General features: G+C 38.7%; 1 protein-coding gene across 3 annotated transcripts in view; it reads right to left on the reverse strand.

Annotated features, from left to right (window-relative positions):
- Positions 1-18,474, reverse strand: part of nkain4 (sodium/potassium transporting ATPase interacting 4) — a 90,925-nt gene extending 72,451 nt beyond the window's left edge. Inside the window, exon 1 of one of the 3 annotated variants that reach the window (XM_007228967.4) lies at positions 18,157-18,471. In XM_007228967.4, coding sequence (XP_007229029.3) covers positions 18,157-18,210 — 54 coding nt within the window. In that variant the 5' untranslated portion in view covers positions 18,211-18,471. Of the gene's footprint in view, positions 1-18,156 lie in introns of all 3 variants that reach the window. The other 2 variants (XM_022663525.2, XM_049462732.1) reach the window with 2 other exon arrangements.
- Between the last annotated feature and the right edge of the window lie 8,354 nt (positions 18,475-26,828).

Consider the following 26,828-nt stretch of genomic DNA (forward strand, 5'->3'; position numbering starts at 1 on the left):
CAGGTCCAATAAAGTACTGCAGAATTAATATGAATTAATAAGTCTATGCATGGTTTGTTATTGTTCTTTTATGGTTTATAGATCTTATTGGCGTCAATTAACTATTCCTAAAACACGTCATTACTAATACAGAATAATCATTAGCTCATCTACCAGTGCTCAACTTTTTCCCTCCAAAAAAGTGTTTGGAAACATTTCCCTCCATTAGCACTGATTAGAGACTGTTTGAGGTGGTTAAGGAATGCTGGGTAGCTGGGTTTCCTCAGCCTCTCTCCAAGCATCCACCCCCTCCATCCTGAGATCACTGGGTCAGAGTGGTAAAACCCTGTGAAGGTAATCAGCGGTGATGTTTGTCAACAGCCCACAACCCCACCCCCCCTCCTCCCTCTTCACAGCGAGGGTCCGTCCCAATCAGCAGAGCGATCTGAAGAGAGACCATTAACTCTCTCACCCTAATGTGACCTTTACAGAGGAGAGAGAAACGAGAGCACAGCGTCACTCTTTATGCTAATCACACATTCACAACCGCACAGCCCAGACTTTCACATTACTGCTGTTACCCTCACACACCCACATCTCTGAAAACTCAACACAGATCTTACAAAACACATCTACACACACTTTTAGGGCCCTATCGTACACTCAATGTTACAATGCTTGTGCTATCTTACACCCCGACAGCCATCCATGTCACGCCTTGTGCCCCCAACACTAAAATAGTGTCCGAGTTGGAGGTGGTGATGGAGGTGGTGGTCTGGAAGTGAGGTGTGTTCAGGTAAATTTCTGGCGTATTGCTATTTTGGCAGCTAAAAACACAGGTGCGCCACTGACTGAAATTAATCTAGACAACAGTCAATCATCAGTGTCCATTCCTATAGGTGCACCAAGTGCGTGCACGCAGGCACGCACGCATGCACAGATGCACGCACATTATTTATGTTATTCAGGCTCAAAGTAGCTCCACACATTATTGGTAAAATCCAGAGAGCCATAGTATTTAAAATGAGGCATTTAGAAAACACACAAGAAGCTTAAAAGCCACTGTTTATATCCTATAATGCTAAAATCCTATAATGTGTGTGTCTTATTTTCAATGTAGTGATAACGGCGTTTCGTTGACGAAAACGTAAGTTCATTTCGTCCTCGTTTTTATTATTTTATGATGTTTTTATTTAGTTTTCGTCTCGTTTTTATTCGTTGGTGAAAATATCTGTTAATTTCGTCCCCGCTTTTATTTTATGACGTTTTTATTTCATTATTGTCTAATTTTTATTAGTTGACGAAAATATCAGTTAATTTCGTCATCGTTTTTATTATTTTATGACGTTTTTATTCAGTTATTGTCTCGTTTCCGTCTTAGAAAAGAGAGTCGTTGACGAAAACTATGATGAAAAATTAATTGTCAACGAAATTAACACTGGTGTGATGCCTGAAAGCAAACCATTGATTGTGACGCTGACCACGACATCTCCAACAAATCATAATCAAGTGTTTTAGAGCTTTAGGACAATAGAAAGAGAGAGAGCCCAGGATACACCCTTGCTGCATCTCAAACGAGGGGAGTGATGCAGTTTATAGCAGCCCCCCACTATCAGTCTCCTCATAACTCAGCAGTGGCCGGGCTCACACACAGGGGGTGGGGGGGGGAATGAGCTGCTGTGATGAGCGAGGAGGCACAGAGAGAGAGAGAGAGAGAGAGAGAGAGAGAGAGAGAAACTCAGCCGAATATCAGTCGTGTATCCCAGCTTCACTACAGCACTACTGACAGCTATTAGAACTGAGGGACAATGGAGACGAATGATGTTTGCGATGCTGTGTGTGTGTGTGTTGGTGTGTGTGTGTGTGTGTGGTACCTGAGATGACTAATTCAAGCATTAGTGAAAAAACAGGCCCATATTTGGCCACCAGTGAGCTCATTCTACAGTCCTAACATTCTAAAGTGACCTTGCTTTCCACCTTTTTTCTGCAATATCTAGATAAATGTATGTCTGCAGTGGAGATTAGATATTATTTATGTGTTTTAGAGGCTTGTCTCAGAGGCTCATCTTGGTCACACAAGAAAATGCCGGAGCATGATTAGAGTCCAATTGCACTGCTTAGCGGAGCGGACCCAGAGCACCGGCTGCGCATGAGAAGCGTGGATTTATCAGCACAGGAGCAGAGAGGAGCACTCGCACCATCATCATCATCACCATCCTCATCTTACCTTCAGATGTCCTCTCTGAGGTTAAAACCACTTTATCTTACAGATAATTTGACAAGATTGTACATATTTTATTAAATTATTCAGACTTCAGAAGTGGAAGAATATACACTCGTCTTCAGAAAAAAGTTGCACCCAGAAGGAAATGTGGGATTGCAGTGTGTGTGTATTCTTTTACTGGAAAGATAATAAAGGCTACTAGGAACAATCTGCAGTATGAGGACAGGCATTGTCCTGTAGGAACTGTGCACAGTGGAATTTGCATTCTGAAAAATTTGGGCCACTGTTTGGGCTTTGAGTAAAAAAAAGTAATTGTTTTCTTTAATTAGTTGAGAAGTTCTTACCATAAAATAATTGAAAGTTTCTCAAATAGAGTTCACTGTATACCTATAACTCTACCTCTTCACAACTTTACAACTGATCCTCTCAAACACATTAAGAGGCAAGAAACTCAAGTAATTAACTCTTGATGAGACACAGCTGTTAACTAAAGCAACTCCACGTGACTCTTATAAAACTGACTGATAAAATGCTACTTTGAAGTAGTTCTTGCCATAATATGGATTAGAATATTACTCAAAGACTATTCACTGTTTACCACCGACTCTACCTCTTGTTTTTCTTCATAATTTGATGACTAGTATTAATCTATAATGCATACAATTTCAAAATAACAAAAACAAACACTGATTTTATGTGATTTCTAAGCCATGATCACAAGCCATCAAACCAAGCTGAACTGCTTAAATTTTTGCACCAGGAGTGGCATAAAGTTATCCAAAAGCAGTGTGTAAGACTGGTGGAGGAGAACACGGCAAGATGCATAAAAACTCTGATTATAAAACAGGGTTATTCCACCAAATATTGATTTCTGAACTCTTAAAACTTTATGAATATGAACTTGTTTTCTTTGCATTATTTGAGGTCTGAAATCTCTACATCTTTTCGTTATTTCAAATAAATGCTCTAAATGACAATATTTTTATTTGGAATTTGGGAGAAATGTTGTCTGCCTTTTTAGAATTAAACAACAGTGTTCATTTTACTTAAATATATACCTATAAATAGCAAAATCAGAGAAATTGATTCAAAAACTGATTCAGAAGCTGTATTTAGCTAAAATTGCTGAACTGAATAACCAATGAATTATAAAGGAAAATCCTTAAAAATGTTTTCATACCACTGTGACATAAACAAGCAATCTAGCAATCAAGCCATAATTTATATTAATATATAGCAGCGTGATTTAAATTATGCATAATTTAGTTTATGTCTATTAATCACTGTTGATTAGTCAAAAAAAACAAAAACGTATTTATTCTGTTTTTTTTTTCTGGAAAACTAAACTGGGAATTAAGAGGAAGTGAGCAAAAGAGAGAAAATACAGAAAGAGAGAGAGAAAGTGAGATAGAGAGATAGAGATGGATACATACAGTTCTCACAGAGAAAGAGAGTGAAAGATAGAGAGAGACAGATATAGAGAGAAAAGTAATAAAAGAGAAAGAAAGAGTGCATCCCTCTCTCTTCAGAAATATTCATCAGTTAGTCTGTAAACGCAGTAAAGCTGAATGAAATGATCCAGTAAAGGACAGCAAATTGCTGATGTCCCTCTCTGGGACTGAACCCACAAAACAGGTCTGATGCTTCTACCTTCTGTTTTCTAAACACCATAACTAATTAGACACGTTAACCTTTAGTACTGAGACACAACTACACAACAGCAGAACCCCGCCCTCACCACCCACCCCTAAACCCCCCACACCCCCCGAACACCTCCGTAACACCCCCTGTACTCCCAAAGCTCTGCCTTTAATGGCATCTCCCATGGAAATTACACCAAAATTACCCCCACCCTACACCTTCTCTCTAGAGGTTTGGGTGGGGGTGGTGGGGTGTGGGGTTGGTGTAGGGGGAGGGTAGAAATCTTGTCATTCATACAACCTCCCACCCCACCCCCCTCCCCAGCAGCTCCTCAGTCTGTCATGTCCTCATCAACCCTCTACCACTACGAATACCTCAGTGAGAGTAGCACTATATAGACTGTATAATTGGGTATAATGGGTGTACCGATATATAATAATTATCTATATATCGCAATATTTTATTGCATAATATTGTATTGCTCCTCAAAAACACATTATAGACAATTAAGCCTGCATGTTTTTGGGAAAAAATTACATTCTAATATTTAGTTTTTTTCTGCAATATTGTGTATACTGTATTGCAATATTAAAAAAATACAGGAATTTTACAAAATTTCACCAGAAGCCAATGATCCAAAATGTCGTGATTAATAACGCAACCTGTGCATCTACGATTGGAGCAAAATAAATGTTGGGTAGACATCTTTACATTGTGATATTGATGCTAAAATTATATATTATGTAGATCTAATATAGATTTTTATTTATTCATTTACACAGATTGGTGACAGACAAAGGTTAAGTGTATTTTAGAGATGTATTGTTAGACAAATAGCAGTGTAGCACTCTATCATTAGATTTCACTGTTCTGATTGGATTAAAAAAAATGTTAACGTCTCTTTTATTAGATTTTTAAGTCACAAATCCTGTGTTGTAATACGTATTGTATCTGCAAACACACACCAATACACAGCCTTAATATTAGTATTGGTAAAAAAATAACTACTGAATATTAGATTTAGTGATAAACTCATTTGATAAATAACAACAACCAACTGGTCAACTGGTCAACTGGTCATTTGCTGGTTGCTTTATTTTAAAAAATATATAAAAAAATGCTCATCATTCTTTTTTGTCTGCATTTATTACATTATACTTTGATATTTAAATAGGTTTAATTGCACCAGTAATCCATCCCATGCCTAGAGGTGGGTATGAAAATGTGATACCAAAAAGGAAACGACTGAATGGTTGCGCAGTATCTCGCTCGGTTTCTCGCTCACTCGCGCTGTCTTTCTCTCACTCGCTCTCCCATGCTCTCCCTCTCTCTTTCTTGTGCTGTCTACCCCCTCTGTCTCTTGTTAATTCGCTCTGTCTTCCCTCTCTCTCTCTCTCCTGAGATATTATAATACAATAAAAAAAGCTCTAGGAAAAGTATTTGTAGTTTAAGCACAAGCAATGATTTTTATTCTTAATAAAGCACCACAAACATGCTCACTGTTTGTTCCAACAAGATTTAGAAAGATGGAGTCTCTTATGGTAACAGTAAGAGAATAAGATTAACTTACTCCTGCCAGCTGTTAAATAAATACGCAGTGTAATAATAATTCTCTGGGATTTATTTTCTGGTTACAATCAGAAAAAGGTACAGAACAAAAATCGTTTGGGTATCGGTACAGATATTGAAAATTTTAAAACAATATCCTGACAGATTTTAACCAACAATGGATTACTATAATGGGTGCATTTTAATGCATGCATCTAAATGTCACAAACTGACACAGGGGAACGCACATACCCACAATCAAGTCAATTTAATTACATCTGACCGTGAGAATGAAATAGGGATTACACAATGTTTGTGCATGTACACAACTTTAGAACATGAGGCCCCTGGTCTTCTGAACTCTGGGCTGACCACAGTGCCTCCACACACAGATTTAGACATAAGCATGATGCATTTTATCAGTGCACACAGCACTTTTATTGAAATGAATAAAATCCACATTTTTTGTCATATTTGAGTGCACGAGGAAATGTTGTATCATTTTTATATGAATTGTTTCTAAAGTTCTAGGTTAGAAATGCTGACTTATCGTCCGACTGTCCTTGGAGAAAATAAATAAATAAATACACTGATGAATCCTCTTCATGGATAATGCGATTAACAGAACAAGTGCAAACCATTTCCACGTCCTGCTGCTGCTGCTGCTACAGCTATCTACACGGGCCATTTACACCACCCAGAGAATTTCACAATCAATAAAAGCTCATTATCAGCGGCCGGCAGGATACCGTCAACAATCCATCCCTGTCCACAAAAAACACACACCAAAATTCAATTATGCCAATGAGAGAAAGAGAGAGAGAGAGAGAGAGAGAGAGAGAGAGAGAGGTATTGTTTCTCAGAGGTGATCCCGTCTCCCCAGAAAATCAACTGATCTATCTTAATTAAGCTGCTGTTGGGGGGACTTAATGGGCTGAATACGAGGGGACACAGATTTGTGTCTGAAGCATCAACTATTCAACACTCTCTTCCTCCGCAAAATTAATTTATTGCTGATTATAAAGCACTGAGGGGCGTCTGGCTCGCTTAACACAGCCAACAAACTGAATGAGGGATTGCCACACTGTAGGTCAGACAAGGACATCATAACTCTACAGTATTGCATCAGAATGGAGTAACTTAATGAGTAACTAGGAGTGTGTTTAAAAAAAAATTGATTCTTCGATTTAAATCGATCTTATTATCCTTCATATTAACCTGAATGGATCTTTAGAAATGGCCAATTTTTTTCTCGTATATGCATACAGTTTTAACGTCTCACGTTTTATCTATTGAGACCATCCCAGCAAGCACGCACTGCGGGAGTTTCTGTAAAAATGTAAGTAATTTTCTTCTGTATTTCCACTAACTGCTGCCTGTTTTTATCAAACTAGTATATTTAACACTGTTTTAAGTTGTTTTCCAGTGTTGTTTTCACCTGTACTTTATTTTAACTAAGAGCTGACTGGCTGATCTACTGTTAGCTTAGCAGGTTAGCCAAATCACTGGTTAAGCTAATCCCCCTTTAGCCGGGTTTCTGGCCGGCGCGCTAAAGCAGTACAGTGTAACAGGTTTAACTGTAGAACAGAAGAACTGAATTAACCTGTAACTGAGAGATTTATTGTGTAAATATGGAATTATGATGATGATCTCTATGAAGCGCTGTTACTAATTCAGGTTATTTTGTCACCAGGGATGAACGTGATTACCGGCCGAGGAAGAGGCTCTTATAACAGGGAGCTGAACTCCGGTCAGACCGGCTGCTTTTTCCTTTAAATTTAATAAAGTTTTCTCTCTTTACATTATTCATTTAGCTTGTTGTGTTTTTATTTTACTTTGCTTATTCTAGTATCACACCTGAACTAGTGAATATGGGTAAATTTCACACTTTTATTTGCAAATAAATAAGAAATGTATGAAGCATGTTATGTTTTTATTTTATGTAACTAAAAAGTCAGTATATATGTTCATACAGCATTGATGAAAATGATGGCTTCCAAAGCCTCATTAATGTTCTGGATTATATTTTACTCACATGTAAACAAGAGAGATGTGAAGCACAGTGTAGCGATTAACTAAGCTACATTAAATGATATTAAAAGAAGAATGTAACTGTTGTATTAAGGCTATATAATATGAACACTAATATTTTAATAATAGAAGTTTAAGGGCCCTTGTAGAATTACATTTCATATTTAAACTACAATTTTTATTGTAACTGAAATTTACCTAAATAAATAGATTTTGAATCGAATCGGGATCTTGTGAATCGGAATCGAATCGAACTGGGAAATCAGTGACGATACCCACTACTAGAAGTAACCCCAAATCATTAGGCCTCCCTTAATCACAGCCTTCAGTTAATACAGAAATACAAAATTCTGCAAAAAGTAAAGCGCAAAGATTGCCTGTTGTAAAAGAATCTTCAGGAAAATAGTGTACAGACTAAAATGGTTTTAAACATGTCTGTAAGTGTGTGTGTATATGTGTGTGTGTGTGTGTGAGCATTGAGATGAAAAACAGGTGTCCCTCAGGGGGAAAAGGGCAAAGTGCAAAAGGTGAATGAGTGTATGCAAGTGTGTGTGTGTGTGTGTGTGATGTTTTTCCTCTCTGACCTTGCACAGTTAGCCCTCTCCCCCAGTGTAAGTGCTGTCCTACAAGCTCTTGGCTACAACACTTCTCCAAAAAGAGAAATAGAGTATGAATTAAAAGGAAAATTTGACGACATTTTATCTTTTGGTGATTTAACTTCTTATCATGAACATATTGTGATTATCAAAAAAAAAAAAAAAACACTGACCAACTGCACGTCTGTGTACTACACATGTATATTTAGAACAAAGCAGAACAAGCAGACATGCTTGTGAAGTGTTCCTCCTGGTGAAAGATTGTGTAACTGGTGACCCTGTGACATACATAAGTCGATGCTCTCATCGAAAAGATTCACTGGAGAAAATTAAAGGTAGATTAAAGGTGTAATTTCGCTAGAAAGCATTTAGTACTTGAAATAAAAAGGACTCTTTTTGAAATATATCATGTCACTCTGAGTTACATATTCAAATCAGAAATCAGGATTATTGGCCTCACCCACTGTGGCCTGCAACCACCACTGCAGAGACGTGGAGGGAGCATCACAATTATGCTGGCCAATCAGAGGCAAGATGTTTGCATGTTATGAATATTCATGAGTAAGAAAATCCTTTCAATCTTCTGCACCCACTTCTCCACCGAACTAAAACAGTCTGAAACCGACTCATACTAAAAACATTCATTTATACAAAAGACCATCGCAAAATTAATGAAATCATAAGATCCTTAAATAAAGTAAAATAAACACATTAAGATTCCCCATTTCATTTAGCCTTGCAATTCTCTGTTAACTAAGTAGTGTGATGTAAGCTTATTTTTGTACATTTTGTGAAAACTGTGACGAAAAAATATTTTCTTTACTTAAAAAATGTGGTTTTATTGGTTCTCTTGGATGGACGGATTTTGACCTCAAAGACAAAATTTGTTTTTTGATAAAAAAAAAAAAAAAAAAAAAAGAATTCCTGGGCTCCAAGTGGTCCAGTGGACTAAGGCGCTGCCACTATAAACAGGAGGTCGCTGGTTCGAATCCTGTTTATGTAGCTTGCCATCGGCTACCGGAGCCCTGAGAGAGCACAACTGGCCTTGCTCTCTCTGGGTGGGTAGATGGCGCTCTCTCCATATCACTCCAAAGGGTGATGTCGATCAGCATGAGGCATCTGTGAGCTGATGCATCAGAACCGAGTCGCTGCGCTTTCCTCCGAGCACGCTGTGATGCTACTTGGTAATGCTGCATCAGCAGCAGTTCCAAATGAGGCGGAGTCTGACTTCACATGTATCGGAGGAGGCATGTGTTAGTCTTCACCCTCCTGGTGTGTTAGAGCATCACTAGTGATAGAGGGAGTCCTAATGAGTGGGCTGGCTAATTGGCTATGTAAATTGGGGACAAAATAGGATTTAAAAAATATCTGAATAAAAGTCTTTAAGAGTCAGATATTGCAGATATTAATGTGTTTTTCTGCATAGTAATGTGGTAAATATTGTGTTTGTATGTGAAAATATCTACAGCAGTCTCAAAAGACCAGTCTTCAGAGGTTTGATCTGTAGCTGTTGTGCTTTCCTCAGTAAGAGCTTCCTGAGCAGATTCTTTCAGGCCCACTGTGAATTGGAGAGGACGGATAGAAACGCAGTGTTTTGGGGAGTGTTTTTAAAGCCGCAGTGAGAGTGGAGCTCCAGTTTCTACTCTCTTTTGAAGATGAAAGCATTAAGTGCTGTTTATCAGATGGGGCAGGGTTGGCGGTCTACCAGGTGGTCCTGCATGGCTGTTTTCTCTCTCTCTTTTTTTGACCTTCAGTTTTGGAAACAGCGTAGCGAGAGGATTAGCCTACATCTGATCCCCACGGAAATCTACCAAGACATTAATACTTGTTTTGATGTTATTTTAACAGGAGATAAAAAAAAATAAAGAAGATCTTAGAACAACATCTTTAACACGGCTCATCTGTAAATGTACTGGTTGTATGTCAGACCACGCTTAAATAAAACTTTGCTGTATTGAAAAGTATTTGGACACCTGCTCAGTCACTGTTTCTTCTAAAATCAAGGGTTTTAAAAAGAGTTTATCCTATTTTCTTGCTGTAAGAATCTGACTGCATTCAGCAAGTGATAAGAACAACTCAATGCAGTCAGATTTTTACATCACAAACTCAATCCAATCACCCCAACTCACCACAAACTCATCCCAAATGCATCCCAAACTCCCCAACCCAATTCATTCTAAACTCCCCAATTCATCCCAAATTCCCAATTCATCCCAAACTCATTCCAAACTCCCCAACTCATCCCAAACTCAAAAACTCATCCAGACTCCCCAACTCATCCCAATCTCAGCCCAGACTCCCCAACTCATCCCAGACTCCCCAACTCACTCCAGACTCCACAATTTACTCCATATTCCCCAACTCATCCTAATCTCCACAGACTCATCCCAATCTCCACAGACTCATCCCAACTCTTCGCAATCTAACCCCAAACTCAAAAACTCATCCCAGACTCCACAACTCATCCAAGACTCCTCAACTCATCCCAAACTCCCCAGTCTTATCCAGACTCCGCAACTCATCCCAAACTCCCCAATCTTATCCAGACTCCCCAACTCCTCCCAGACTCCCCAACTCCTCCCAGACCCCACAACTCCTCCCAGACTCCCCAACTCATCCCAGACTCCCCAACTCATCCCAGACTCCCCAACTCATCCCAAACTCCCCAACTCATCCCAAACTCCCCAATCTTATCCAGACTCTCAAACTCATCCCAGACTCCACAACTCATCCCAAACTCAAAAACTCATCCCAGTCTCCCCAACTCATCCCAATCTCATCCAGACTCCTGAACTCATCCCAATCTCATCCCAGACTCCCCAACTCATCCCAGACTCCCCAACTCATTCCAGACTCCCCAACTCACTCCAGATACCCCAACTCATCTTAATCTCCACAGACTCATCCCAACTCTTCCCAATCTAACCCCAAACTCAAAAACTCATCCCAGACTGCACAACTTATCCCAAACTCATCCCAGACTCCACAACTCATCCCAGACTCCACAACTCATCCCAGACTCACCCCAGACTGCCCAACTCTGCCCAAACTCATTCTAGACTCCAAAACTTTATCGGCTTCAGAGACTCACATTCTATTGGCAATACACCAGCATACCAAAAGTCATGGGACAGCAGTAGGTAATAAAGCATTATCCAACAGTAAGTGTTACTACAAATGACGACACTAGAATGTCAACACTTGCACGGAATGTGGCAAAAGTCATGCGACATGATTCAATGCCTGTCCCATGACATACGGCATATAAGTGTACTTCTCTACAGAGACAAGACAAGCTATATTTGTGCATGTGCACATTGCTGCTAACAACATTTACAACTAAACACATTCACTGCAGTTTAGCGACTAAGAGCACTAAAGGACTAAAGCGCACTAAAGAAGGAGTCTTGTTGGTGATTGGTTTGTAGTAGAATGTGTGTCAGACAGTACCATTTTACATTTTAACAGGTGTTATTGGTGTTAACAGGCCGATTTTGGACTCAAAGTCAAAAAGTCAAAGTCAAAGTGGTTTTTATTGTCATTTCAGCTATATACAGAGTACACAGTGAAACGAAACAACGTTCCTCCAGGGACCATGGTGCACATAAACACAGTGTATACAGAACAATAGTGCAACAGTACAAAAGTGCAGACAGACAATACAACACAATACAGACAAAGAATAATAAATAACAAGACAGTGTGCAAATTATGCAGTGTGCAAAAAGTGTGCAAAAAAGACCAGTGAGGTAGTAATTACCTCTATTACACAGTGTGCAATAGAGTCCGGCTATTGCAGAGAAACCGCCAGAAACCGACCCTTTAAGTGAAGGTGCATCCTTAGAATAAGAATGAGCATTAAAGATTTATCTCAGATTCCTTTTATTTTTGTTTATGAATAAGGATTAATCTACAGTCACAGTAGATACAGTAATCACCAGCATAACCTGTTTTACCCATACTGCTGCATGACAAGAGGCGTCAGATTTTGGCACAACACTGCTTCTCTTTCTGCTCTCAATGTTTAAAGAGTCACGTCAGCTTGCCTCAACTTCCTTTAATTGGTCTGAACCGTCCAAACCTTCCAAAAAAATTTGCTTTCCCAAAGAGTAGAAGGAGTTGGAAACTAGGTCATAGATCAAACTCCTCAGATCTTCATCAGTCAGAAGATCCCACTCCGAGCCGTAAAGGTGAGATGTTCCTACAGGTAACGGATGAGTCATTTCTCTTTACGAGTTCCAGAGAGGAAGAGGATGATGTCATTGTCTCTGAGACACAGGAGGGTTGGGGTTAAACACAGAGCTTCTTTCATCACTCTGTCAGTCTACACTTATCTAGAGCTAGAACCTTCTGTAAACTGACACTAGCTCAACCAGCTGTGTGTTTTTCAACAGTGAGCTAAACCAGTGTGAACTGAGCAGCCGTCAACATCAAAGCCAGAAGTCTGCACCCCCCCGGGGGCGGCTCAGAACCAAGACGAGAGGGACTCAAAACCCAAACTTCACTACACAGCTTTTTTTAAACACAATAATCCCCAATATGAACATACATCATGTGGAAAATGAAGATTATTTGAATCCATTATTTTCAGCATCACTTATTTCCGGTACTAAGATCTGTTTCTACTAGGGGTGTCGAAATCGTTTGAAATTATGTCTTGGTCTCGAGCCTCGAAGCGCGCTACGCAAATGGCGCAGCACACTGTAGCCGACGCCGCGGACATTGTGACTGCTCAAAGAGCAGCCCTTTCTCCAGAGTATGTGGACATTCTCATCTTCTTAAAGAAAAACTTAAAAATATAAAAATAACAGTTGTTTTGTCTAGCCTCAAATACAATAATAGTTTTGGTACCTTAAGGAGCATCTTTCTCTCAGATAAAGTTAATAATATATCTTTGTTAAAGAAAAAACTTTTTAAAAAAAACTTCTCATTCTCAGGTACCGAAAAAGCCTCAAAGTCTTATTTTTCATGTTTAACTGTTATAGTAGGATATAGTTCAGTTTGTTAAGGCTCTAATTGTTCTATTATTTTGTACACGACTGTTCCTGTATTTTTTAATTATTTTTTTATTTTATGTTGCACATTGCTGTTCTAATAGTGCACAATGCTGCTACCAAAAAAGCCACTAGATGCCATTACATATATATCTTAGTTAAAATATTTAAATTTGACCATTAGTGTATAATGTGGTATTGTGTACTAGTATTACTAGTATAGTATTACAGATCACTTGTATCACTTTGCACTTATATCAAGCCCACCTTTTGAAATAAGATATTGTAAATTTGATGAGTCAAACCGATGACTAACCATAGACTAATCTAAAACTGGCATAGGCCTCTCTGCTGAAAAAAAAAAGAAAAGAAAATCAAGAATCAAATCGAATCGTGACCCTAAAATCAGAAATAAAATTGAATCGAGGATTTAGAGAATCGTGACAACCCTAGACTCATAAATTTGAGAATACTTCAGTTAAGAGTTTACATCAGGGTTCATACAGTTTTTAACCAAGACATTTCCATGACTTATCCATGTCTTCAAGGCAAATTTTCATGACCACACGATTCTGAAAACATCCATGCAGACATCAACAATAAAACCAAAAATCGACAAAAACTACAATTAAAATTGATTACAGTAGGCCTAAAATTAATGGGAAATTGCCGTTTTGAAATTCCATGACTTTTCCAGGTTTTTCAGGACCGTACAAATCCTGTTACATGCACTGAAAAATCAGATAACTGAGTTAAAATCCAGCTCTCTTTATCAGATTTCTTAATCAGATTTTTAGTTCTTACTCTGATCTAAGAAATTGGAGTATGCTGTTTACATGATTACTTGATATTATTACCATAATTAGTGATTTTTGCACATCCAAACCCCAAGAAAATATATCCACATTGCTAATATGTAAACTGTATAATACTACTGCTTTTACTACTGGTGACAACCTTTCTTTTTTACATTAAAGGAGAAATCCGGTGTGAAATGAACTTGGGTTGTATTGAAACATGATAACGAGTACAAACTTTTGTCAAATATCCCAGCTCCATTCACCTCCAGCTTTTTTTAAAATACAGAGCTTTTAGCCGATGCTCCCAACAGGCTTTCAATGCTAGTGATAGGGGCACAGAGTTGGTTATGAAAAGAAATCACTATTTTACAACATTACCAAGCTTAAAGTAGCTTCATACTTCATTGGTAGAATTCCGGGGGCCCAGACATTAAAAACGAGGAACTTTTAAACTTTTAACTTTTAAAGTGCACAGATAGGTTATTAAAAACACTGTCTATGCATCATGTAACATACTCGCCTATCCTATACAAGTGTGTTTATTAGGGCTGGACCCGAATATTCGGGTATTCGGATATTCGTTCGTTGAGTAGGTATTCGGTTTTTAATTTTGGTATTCGGATATTCGTTTTTTTTCTCCTTTCCAGAGTTCCACCTCACTCTAACCACTTCTGTTCTCGCGGGTCCCGTCAGAATATCTTGCGCGCGGGACAGAACTGAACTGTTATTGGCTGGAGCGGGAGTTTAATCCAGACGATGCGGGAGCAAATTAATAAATAGTTAAGAAAACTGTAATAATTGTAAAAAAAAAAAACCTAAAGAAAACTCTCAACGCGCAGGATGGACCGACACACACACGCACACACCGATGGTGTTTGGACTGGGGTAAGGAAAGGCACCACACTATTCAGCGCTGCTGTTTTAATAAATATATAAGTAAATTTGAAGCATTAAATGTAGTTTATTTAATTTATATTAGGAACGTGGGGCGGGAGCGGCAGAAATGTGTATGTGGCGGGCGGGCGCGGGATTAAAAGAAGCAATTTTTTTGCGGCGCAGTAACGAGACAGAAACGCGGGAGCGTGGAAGAGTGGGTTTAAAAATCAGTCTCGCGCAGACCTCTATTATACATGATAAAAAAAAATGCAGGCTCTTCGAAACTGATTTATATAATAAAACGTAAGGGGTAATGTGGCAACAGTAGGGGCTAAATCGGTTACAAAAGCCTGGCCTACAAAAATGATGTCTGAACGAATTTCCTCTTATCTAATATAATTTAAAATGGTTTAAAAATATAAAATAATTTCTAAGCAAACGAAATATTTAATATTGAGCTTATAGCCCAAGTGCAAAAATACAAAATCAGTAATATGGCTATGCCCTGCACAATCCTTAAACCGAAATAGACCAAGTACAATAACGTCATTAACAATGACTTTCCTCTACTCTAATATAATTTAACATGGTTTAAAAATATAAAATAATTTCTAAACAAACGAAATATTTAATATTGAGCTTATAGCCCAAGTGCAAAAATACAAAATCAGTAATATGCCCTGCACAAAACCTTTAACCGAAATAGACCAAGTACAGTTTACAATGACTGTCCTCTAATATAATCAACAATGTTTAAGAATATAAAATACTTCCTGAACAAACGTTTTTTTTGTTTGTTTTTTTAAGCAAATAGCCTAAGTGTGAAAACACAAACAGCAATTTACTGGGCTGGCTTGCGCAGCGGAGAAACCGTGCAGCAGCAGCCTCGGTGTGGGGCAGCAGAAATTCCGGGATGAAAACACAAAGAAATCTGGGCTAAAAACACAGAACAAATATGGGGTGAAAACACAAAAATCCGGGATAAAAACACCAAAAATCCGGGGTGAATATGTCTCGTCGGTCAGAGCAAATTGAACATTTTTCAGTAGATTAAAGGGGCCGTGATTTGCTTTTTTTTTTTTTACCTCTTTTTTTAAAAACGAATATTCGAATATTCGCTTCGAATCAGTGCCGAATATCCGGAGCTCAAAAAACGCTATTCGGGCCAGCCCTAGTGTTTATGTAGGGTAACTTTATCAGAGTAATTTCTACCAACTGCATTATACCTGCTCCAAACCAACCGAAGGCGCCGTGTCTGTCTAGATTACGCAAAAGTTTTTTGTCCCTCACTTCTAAGCTCCTGTATAGCGACAGGAGTCGCACCAGACTGTCTGACGTTCAGCATTAAGCTCTGAAAGTGTGAAGCGATAGAATCATGAGGCTATTTTTATCTACAGAGAAAACAGATCAATTAAAAGCTGGAGGCGACACAAAGCCTGGGTCATATCCTCACCATGAACTCGCCTACAATATGCTTTTCTGGTGGAATCAATGCACTTCTGATCAGTTACATAACCAACATGATACAGTCTAAACCCTGGTGAGTGCTAAAAGAAATGAAACGTAGCCATCTGCACTGTTTACAGAGACTCAGAGCCACTCAGACACTTATACCTTAAAATGTTGGCTTCTGAATCATGCTGTTTGGAGTCACTATCAGCTCTACTTCGGAATCAAAACACTGCTAACTGTACTATGTATCTCTGGTGAAGCGCTGCAGGACAACTCCTGCCATATTAGTCATATTAGTGTAACATCCTGTACCATTTAATATTGTTCTGTGATCCATTTACATGGGTGTCTAAGCTGGAAAATTATGTCAGATTTGAGTTGAAGGGGCTCCAGTTAGACGTTCTGAAAATTTAACACTATTTCAAAAACCTTTTTAAAAAACGTTGAAGTTTACCACAAACAGTTAGGATTTTTCACAGGTTAGCTATAATCTTAGCAATTGCACCTTATAACCAGTTATACACCATTTTGCACATCCAAACTCCATGGAAACATATCCAGAGATAAAAGTTGGACAGTGCTGAATGTACTACTGATTTAATGAGATACTAAAAAAAAAAAAAAAAGATGGTGCAGCCATCTTGGATTCACCTTGGTTCAGTATTAACAAAGGGTCTCGTTTGTATTCTCCCAAATACACAGAAAACATTCAAACACAAGCTAAAGAACCTAGTTTAATAATAACAATCTACTAATAACCAAGTTTTACAAGCATTACACAATTTTTTGTGATTTAAAACTGCATTAAAGGCAAAAGTCGGTGTGAAATGGACTTGGGGTGGTATGAGGTACAATAATTCATGATACCAAGTAAGGAGAGCCCACTTCCATTCACCCCCAGGATTTTAAAACACAGCTCTTTTAGCTGATGCTCCCAACAGGCTCACAATAATAGTGATAGGGGCATGGGTTGCTCATGCAAAGAAATCACTATTTCTATACATCATTAACAAGCTCAAAGTAGCTTGTTAATTGTGATGGCCCTGAGATTTAAAACGAGGCACTAAAAACTTCTTCGTACCCTAAAATTAAGTCACGATAAGTCGACTGATGAGCACAAATAGACTGAAAAACTAATTTTGTGTAAATGCATGCTGAAAATATCTCTATAATATTCATGTATTTCCACTGAATACATTATTTAATCTGGTTAATGGTGTAAAATAGCTATTTTCTTTGCATGGGCAATGCTATGCCCCTATTGCTCACATTTTAAGCCTGTTTGGCGCATCAGTTAAAGAAAAAAAAAGCTAAATTTTGGAACACTGACGTAAACGAAGGAGGGCTATACATTTTTATTAGTTATGATGTTTCACTACACCCAAAGTCCATTCACACCGGATTTCTCCTTTATGAGGGAAGTGCTTCTGGGCTCTCCCTACAGTTGGAGAGCATAATTAAGTTTTAATCCACTGCTGTAATTACAAATCACACTTTGCATGTCACCATATTGATGGCTGTACACATGCATTTGTTGACATTTGTTTTGAGAGATACAGAACTGGCACTTAAAGTTAAATTAGCTTGTTTGGTACTGATGTTTGTGTTTTGGCTAAAGTAAAGTGAAATTGAATTGTTAAAAGTTACATTTCACACAAATATAAAAAAAGCTCTTTTGCAGTTCCACCAAAGTTCCATAGGGCAGTAGTTCCTCCTCACATCTTCTTCAAATCTAAGTCTGAGTTAAAACCCACAGGAAAACTTCCACTGGAAATGATCAGGCACTGGTATTATGACTGGTATTGAGACTCAAGTAGAGAATCACCCATATAAATGGTTCCAATGGTCCATATCAGTCCCCAGTATAACCACAGCTACTCCCACCATCCAAACCAGTCTTTGTTTCAGTGTAACAGAACCAGAAAAAGAACTTCTACTCGTATCTAAATGTCCGCGCGCTCCTGTAAAAGTGTTGCTCACTTTACAGAACCGGTATTAAATGAATTGAGACTCACCAGTTGCAGCGTGCAGAGGAAGATGAGCGAGCAGCGCGCGCTGCAGCACCCCATTATTCCACTCCACCCGGGCACGGGTCCTCACGCGGGACAGACGGGGGGCTCGAGCCGCGGCGGGAGAACAGCGGGTCACGGGAAGCTCCGGAGCGCCGCGCGCGCGGGGGAAATACCGGGCAGCGTCACTGTCTGATCCGTACAGAGTCGGTCCGGTCCGGGTTCCGCTGTCCCATAATCCTCCGGTTTAAAGAGCGCGGTATGAACAGAGCGGAGCTCGAGACCCCCGGTGAAGAGTTCAGACTGAGGAGCACGCGGAGCTGAACCGGGGGGAGGGGCCAGGAAAGGGGGAGGGGCGAGGAGGGGCAGATGAATGGAGAGAGGGAAAGAGAGAGAGAGAGAGAGAGAGAGAGAGAGGGGAGGATTTGGATTGTATGGAGCTGCACTGCAACTTACCTGTTTACACTGAAAATATATAAAACAGTGGGAGGATAATATATTCTGTATATAAGTTATATATAACAAAAAAAATCAAACATTCTACATCAAACCAAGCTGAACTGCTTGAATTTTTGCACCAGGAGTGGCGTCTTCAGTAGACAAACTACTTTTTTTATTTTTAATCTTAGCAATGACTTTATTTCAGCACTTCACCTGTCAGACCTTTAAATCTTCTCTTCACTGCAGAAACTGTGATTTAGTTCAGTGTTTAGCTTAGTTAAATGCGGTGTTGCCATGTGGGTCAGCCAGACGTAAATCTTATATTAAATATAATATTGAATACTATATTAAAGCTATACAGGAACAAATGCTAAATTGTTCTGTAAACAAAAAGTGTTAAACAAACCAGAAAATGTTTTATAAATTAAGATTCCACATTAGGCTTTTAGAAAACAGATCTGCACACTATTTTAATCCCAGTATCATCATGAGGGAGAGTCACCTGGAATAGTTTTCTCAGCATCTTGAAGGAGATTCTGGAGGTGCTGAACAAAAGTTTTTGCTTTTCCTTCACACTGTGAAGCTCCAGCTCATCATAAATCACCATCTTAGTTCATTATGGTATTGTAGAGGACGATCATTACATACTATGTAATTCCATATGTGTCCTTTAATTACATGTCTTTAATATTAATCTACAATGATGCAAATGAATAAATAAAATAAATAAAGAAAAACATTGAATGAGAAGGTGTATCCAAACTTTTGACTGGTACTGTATATATATATATATATATATATATATATATATATATATATATATATATATATATATATATATTTACAGTACCAGTCAAAAGTTTGGATACACCTTCTCATTGTATATATACACACACACATAACCCACATATTCATACAGCTTGAGAGTTTCCTCTCTTTTTAAAACAATTTGTTATTTTTTTTATAATTTTTACAATATACTTCCATTTATTTATTTATTTAATAAACATTTATAAATGGAATAAATGGAATTCATAAAAGTGTTGTAGCTGTTGGATTTTTTGTTGTTGTTTGTTTTTGCTCTGTGTATATAGGATTATGCAGGATAACTGTAAATTTCTCTGATATAACCTCCACTCACACCCTGTCTGACAGGATTAAACTCGTTTTGAGATTTGAGTAAGATTTGTATGGTGTTTCTGAATTGTTCAAAAACTCGATGGTGTGAGCAGGAGGAGTTATGGGTAATTTGCACCATCTAGTGGTCAGTGTGTGAAGTTACACTTAAAACTCGTTTTTTCCCTTTTTTGTTCAAACGTGTCCTCATTTTCGAATGTGTCTCCTCTGCTCTCTCAGTCACGTGGTCTTAGTTTCTTCTGTTTTAGGACACACCACAAAAATATGTTTTGTTCATAATGTTTTTTGCAATGTATAAAAATGACTTATTTAATTAATTCATATTTTATTTATTTATTTTTAAAACATTTTGTATATCATGTTATCACCGATCCACAGAGGATGCCATTTCCTCCGTGGTCCACACTGCCCTCACCCACCTGGAGCAGAAGGATTCCTACGTTCGGATGCTCTTTGTGGACTTCACATCCGCTTTCAACACCATGATTCCTCAGACCCTGATAACCAAACTCTCCTCACTTGGACTGAGCTCTTCCCTGTGCAACTGCGTCCTAGACTTCCTGACCAACAGGCCGCAGTCTGTGAGGATTCACAACATCTCCTCCCCCTCCACAACCCTCAGCACTGGCTCCCCTTCAGGGCTGTGTGCTGAGCCCCCTCCTGTTCACACTGCTCACATATGACTGCTCACCTCTCCATCCAGGCTGTCATATTGTGAAGTTTGCGGACGACACGGCAGTGGTTGGATGCATCACGAACAGAGATGAGTCCAGCTACAGGCAGGAGGTGGAACACCTGGAGGATTGGTGCAAGAGAAAACAACCTCTGCATCAATGTAAAAAGACAAAGGAGATGATTGTGGACTTCAGAAGGGGCAAGCATGCCCACCTCCCCCTGCACATTGGAGGATCTGCGGTGGAAGTGGTTGACAGCTACAGGTACTTGGGTGTGCACCTGACCAGCAACCTCACCTGGAGCAACAACACTTCCACTCTGGTCAGGAAGGCACATCAGCGGCTCTACTTCCTCAGGAGGCTGAGACGAGCTGGACTCGGGAGCATAGTCCTCACCTCCTTCTACAGATGTGTGGTGGAGAGTGTTGTGTGCTCCAGCAACAATGTGTGGCATGGAAGCTGCTCTGCTGCAGACAGGAAAGCACTGCAGAGGGTGGTGAAGGCTGCACAGAGGATTGTTGGAGTTAACTTCCCCAGCACCGCAGACATTTACACCTCCAGATGCAGGAAAAGGGCCACCTGCATCAGGAAGGATCCCACCCACCCAGCACACGCACTTTTTGTCCCACTCCCCTCAGGCCGGAGGCTACGGAGCATTAAGTGCAAAACAACAAGACTCAGAAACAGCTTCATTCCGGAAGCTGTAAGACTCTTAAACTCCACTTAACAACAAACTGCACTGACACCAAGGACAAATTACTGTTTACTGTTTACCAACATGGTCACTTTACTTGCACTGAGACACTTTATCTCCACTGCTCTAATTCACATTATCATGCTGCTATAGCACACTTGCACTCTGGACTTCATGTTGCTGAACCTTCTACTCTCTATTTATTTTTTTTATTCTTTGGGATATTTATCTATCTATTTTGTATATTCTATTTCTTTTATTGTATTCTTTTTTTATCTATATATCTATTAATAACAGCTCTTTGGGTGTAAAACTGGATCGTGAGATCACAATTTCGTTCCACCTCATGTACCACATGTGATGCGAATGACAATAAAATCTCCTTGAATCCTTAAAGGTTTACAGGCTTATACATAACTTTAAGAAGATGCTATATATATCTTTTTAGGTTGTCCAGTAGCTGCAGTGCTGTACGACCCAGACAAGCTACTTTTTTATTTTTATCTTAGCAATGACTTGTTTACAGCCCTTCACCTGTCAGACCTCTAATTCTTCTCTTGACTGCTGAAACTGAGACTTAGTCCAGTGTTAAGCTGAGCTAACGGTGCTGTGGCCATGTGGGTCACCCAGACCTGACTCTTCCTGTACCAGTTTCTCCAGTTTCTAGAGTCTTTTGAAGGTTTAGGAAACAGTTCTCACTGCTCTCTGTCTTCATCTGTAATTTCTCTAAAAAAAGATCTATAATTTATTAGTTACAGAAAATATAACTCTGTGTTGATGTGTATTTTTCTAGTTATTATGATGAAAGTGTGAATGTGTTGTGTGTAAGTGTGAAAATGCTGCACTAGAGAGTGCAGAAACACCACCTGTTCCAGCACTGCCTCACTACAGACAAAGACTTTTTAAATTGACATGTTTTAAATCCATTCCCAAACCTTAGTCTATTTCCATTGCTAATTACAAGCCGTAAGCTGTTAACCACTTAGTTGTTTGCTAAAAATCACCCTCTTTTTTTAAACAATATAAGATTTTTTCTTTTTTTTAATGGGCCATTTCACCAAATGGGTGCTATTTGATTGTAATTTTTCCAAATTAAACTCATATTTTTTAAAATCTTTTTTTCAACTCTGCATCTAATAACAAGTTTTTAACTATTTATAACATGTACTGGTCAGGCTTAGGCAGCTTTACTTATTTTCTTACAAGGTTTCTAATCCAAAGATGATTACATTTTTTAGTCCTGTTACCAAAACTCACGTGACATTTAAAAAGCGTGTTTAAAAGCAAGTCAAAACATTTCTTTATTTTAAAGAAATGGTTGACTGTATGTTCAAATAATTGATATTTATGACCAAAAAAAGCACTATAAATGCACGCACAAATAATGAACCAAACAGAATTGGAAAGAAAGCGATTTACATTAACCAATATTCACATTAATAAATCAATAAATCAAGGAACAATACTTTTCCTGTTCCTGGAATTAATTCCTGTTACTGGAACTCATTCCTGTTTATATATTAAGTAACAGGACTAAAAGTAACAGGATTGAGTTTTTAGCATAGAATTAGAAAAAACGTGAAACATAGCTCAATGGTGGCCACTGAGGAGACTGAGCACATTCCAGTGATTTTCCCCAAGTTTGTATTTTAAACATCTAAGATCTAAGAATTAATTTAGATAACAGAACAGAGTGTTGAGATTGACCTCCTCAGTCATCGTTACAATAAGATCAAATATACAGAAAAACTAATGAGGGAACTCAGGGACACAACTTAAAATTTGTATTTTAACTTAAATATTACGGATTTATTATGAAAAATATATATATTTTTAAAGCACAGATGGGATGTGGAGTCGCAGAACTGTCCTAACAGTAAAGATTAGCTGACTGTTATCAGGGAAACCCGGCGTCAAAAAAATATATAATAATAATCATCATGAAACATCTCATATAGCCTGGAGTACAGCAGAAAGTGGGCTGCAATGTATAAAATGTTATTAGCTTCCAAGTTAAACAGCAACAAAACCCACAAAAAAGCTGTCAGATGAATAGTTAGCTAGCTACCTATAGACACTTTGTTTTTCCGATTACGGTAATTGAACATATGGGGCCCTATTTTAGCGGACTCTAGGCGAACCGTCTACTGCACACCCTGTAGCTTCACATAGGGTGTGTTAGTGTGTCTTTGCTATCGTACTCATGGAAAACATATGCTTTGCGCAGCTTGAAACACACAAAATGTAATGTGAAATAAAAAAAGGTGTCATACAACATTCCCTTTATGAGCCAGGCGTGTTCTGACTTTGGCGGATTGGTATTTCAGCAGCGCAGTGCTTCTGCGTGTCTCAGCAAAGAAAACTGACCTTCGCTTTCACACTGTAAAGGTGTGTGAGCAGGTAATTTATGAGATTTTATTTTAAAATTGTATTGCCCACAGGCAGAGCTGAAGGTACAGTTGAGATATTTAGGTGTGTATGTTTAGAACAGTTCTGTTTACACTAGTTACTTAGCTAGCTAGCTATCTTGTTTAAGCAGAGGTGGGTAGTCTAGATGGTCTAGAAAGTAAAAATCCACCCCAGGGTTTTGTCAAAACTGCATGGGCTGCTGGGGTGGATTTTTCTTTCTGGACCTGGACCACCCACCTTTATGTAAGTAACTAGGTTTAAATAGGATCTCCGGTGGATTTCACGTTTTACAGAGACTCTAAAACTAGATCAGTTGCTGAACTGCACATTACACATGTTGTAAAGTAACATATGACATTGCAAAAACATTTTGCACATGTTATTAGTGTAAACATATATTTATTTTAAAACTCTAACTCTCTGATTTGCTAACTGTCTAATTGTTGTTCGTCTCACTGCCTCACAGTGCTGTTAGCAAATCAGAGGTGATATGTTTGCATGTATGAATATTCATGAGCAAGAGCCAAATCCTATCTTTTTCCCCGCCCACTCCTCCACTGGACTAAAGCAGCGTTATAGCGGATCACCGGAGCTCTTTTTTTTTTCACAAAAAACAGCTCACATGGCATTCATTTATACTAGAGACCACAACTAGACATCTTAAAATTAATAAAAAAGTTTTTAAGTTTTGGATTTTTGTTCATAAAAATGACAACATGGACAAAATGACAGAAAACTACATTAATACATTTTTTTCGCCTACATTCTTTTTCATCCAGAAAATAGGCCTAAATAGGCTATGGTTCACAGGAAAGACAAAAATAACATTTACAGAAGCTGCAGTGTGAAAGGTTGAAACTACTGGAACAATATTAAAAATCATCTGCAGACAACAAAAAATATGAATAAGCAGACAGCCTTTTTAAAATCTACCACGTTTATAATAAAACTCCACTGTACTTCTGTTCTGCAGAATGAAGCATACTGCTTTTATAGTATAGCAGTTTTTCATACTGTCAAAAAAAAAAAGTCACAGAATGGAATACAGAGCAGCCTGCTGCTCCTTTACATTCAGCTGCAGCTACACCATCAGCTGCCCAATAATAATTCACACATCAATATTTCATTGTAATATTAATGTGAATAATTCATGATGAACTTCTGTAGCAGTTGGAATAAGGGCGTGACAGAGTGACAGAGAGAGAGTGGGTTAATGGAACTGTGACATATATTTATTTCCTCAGAAGAATTAATGGCCTCTATAACAGTATTTACACTCTTTAGCAAAAAAAATAATGAACCCAGATTGCTGCAAAGCTCAGCATGCAGTTGTGTCTGCATAGATGGTCTGATTTGATTCTGTTATTTGTGTTATCTGTAATTTGAAGTTATTTGGGGTTAGTCTCTGAGATTTTTGCCCATTCTTCTTTATAAAATAGCTCAAGCTCAGCCAGGTTGGATGGAGAGCTTCTGTAAACAGCAATTTTCATTTCTTTCCACAGAAACTCAACAAAATTTAGGTCAGGACATTGACTGGGCCACCCTAACACATGAAAGTACTTTGATTTAAACCATTCCACTGTAGCTCTGGCTTTATGTTTAGGGTCATTGTCTTGCTGGAAAGTGAATCTCCTTCCCAGTCTCAAGTCTTTTGCAGCCTCCACCAGGTTTCTTCAGGGATTTTTCAGCAGCTCTGACCAGCTTCTCTGTCCCTGCTAAAGAAAAGCATTCCCACAGCATGATGCTGCCACCACCATGTTTCACAGTGGGGATAATGTGTTCAGGGTGATGAGCCATGTTACTTTTTGAGACGTTGAGACGATGAGACGGTTACTTCACTCATTTAGGCCAAAAAAAAAAAATCAACTTTGGTCTCATCTGTCCACAACACCTTTGTGTGAGCTGAGTAGTGGCTGAAGCAACTTCTTACTCCTGTCTGCGTCTTCCGAAAAAACTTCCACAGGACTCTGTGTAAAATTAACAAAAACAACGGCTTTTTATTCCAGGCTGTACAAGTGATGAAAGTCCTGTGAGTCCTGTGGAAGTTTTTTCGGAAGACGCAGACAGGAGTAAAGAAGTTGCTTCAGCCACTACTCAGCTCACACATTTTAGTAAGAAAACTGTGTTGTTACTAGCATCCAAAATAGCAGCTCACTCAGCACTGCCCAATACATGTCCAGGCAGAGCCCCAGTGCGGTCTCTCTTAAAGCAACAGTACACCTATTTTCTGCATATTAACAAATGGTGTAAATGTAAACAATTTGGGTCTTATAAACAGTACAGAAGCACTTACGTCAACTTATTACTGTTTAACGGCAATATACACATATATACGTTTCTTATCAAGTTAATTAACTATTTATATACACACACAATGCAAAACTTAGTCTTAATGTTTTGGCTCCTACAACCTTTTTCCATATGTTTGCTCTGTGGAGCTGTGGATTTCTGCAGCTCCTCCAGAGTGATCATAGGTCTCCTGCCTGCAGTTGTAGAACACCTTTTTTTGCAATGGAATTTAATTAGGGGGTTCAGAGTAAAGGGGGCTGAATACTGAATCAACTTCTTCAGCTTCCTTCACTGCTTCACTCCATCCTTTGTCAGAAGCAGGGTGATAAATGTTTAACAGGTGATGCCCGTGCTGCCCGGCCACATTTCACTTCTGATTACATCACTGCACCCTCTCCCACCCCACACACTCTCCCTTAAAAGCCTCCTTTCTCCTCACACACACACACACACATGTACACAAACACACACACACACACACACACATAGCCATGCACGTGCATGTGCACACAGGCACACACACGCTGCTATAAATAGCTGGCTGGTATTTTTGGATGAAGGAGGTTCTGCTCCAGCGCTGTCTCTGTGTTCTGTAGTGAAATATATTCGTTATACTGGTTTTCAGAGAGAGAGAAAAGATGTGGAGCTTTTATAGAGATGGCAGGTGTTTTTTTAGCTCATGAGGAGAACATAACTGTCATGAAGAATGAACCTCCTCTACTGACATTAATTCAATTAGACAGGATGATTTATTAAATAAATGATGAAATACTTTACTGCTCTCCATTGCAGAATGAAACAGAGACAGACGGATGCGTCCATTTACACACCTGGACAAAATTGTGGGTACCTTTCTGTTAAAGAAAGAAAAACCCATAATGATTACTGAAATAACATGAAACGGAAAGAAGTCATATTAAATAATTAGCTTATGAAACTATCACGGACAAAAATGATAGTACCACTAGAAAAGATTGAAAATAATTATAGATTATAGAGATATGATAAATGAAGGTGTGTCCTGTAATTTGCCT

Source organism: Astyanax mexicanus, chromosome 13 (genome assembly GCF_023375975.1).
Source record: "Astyanax mexicanus isolate ESR-SI-001 chromosome 13, AstMex3_surface, whole genome shotgun sequence".
NCBI classification, from domain to species: domain Eukaryota; kingdom Metazoa; phylum Chordata; class Actinopteri; order Characiformes; family Acestrorhamphidae; genus Astyanax; species Astyanax mexicanus.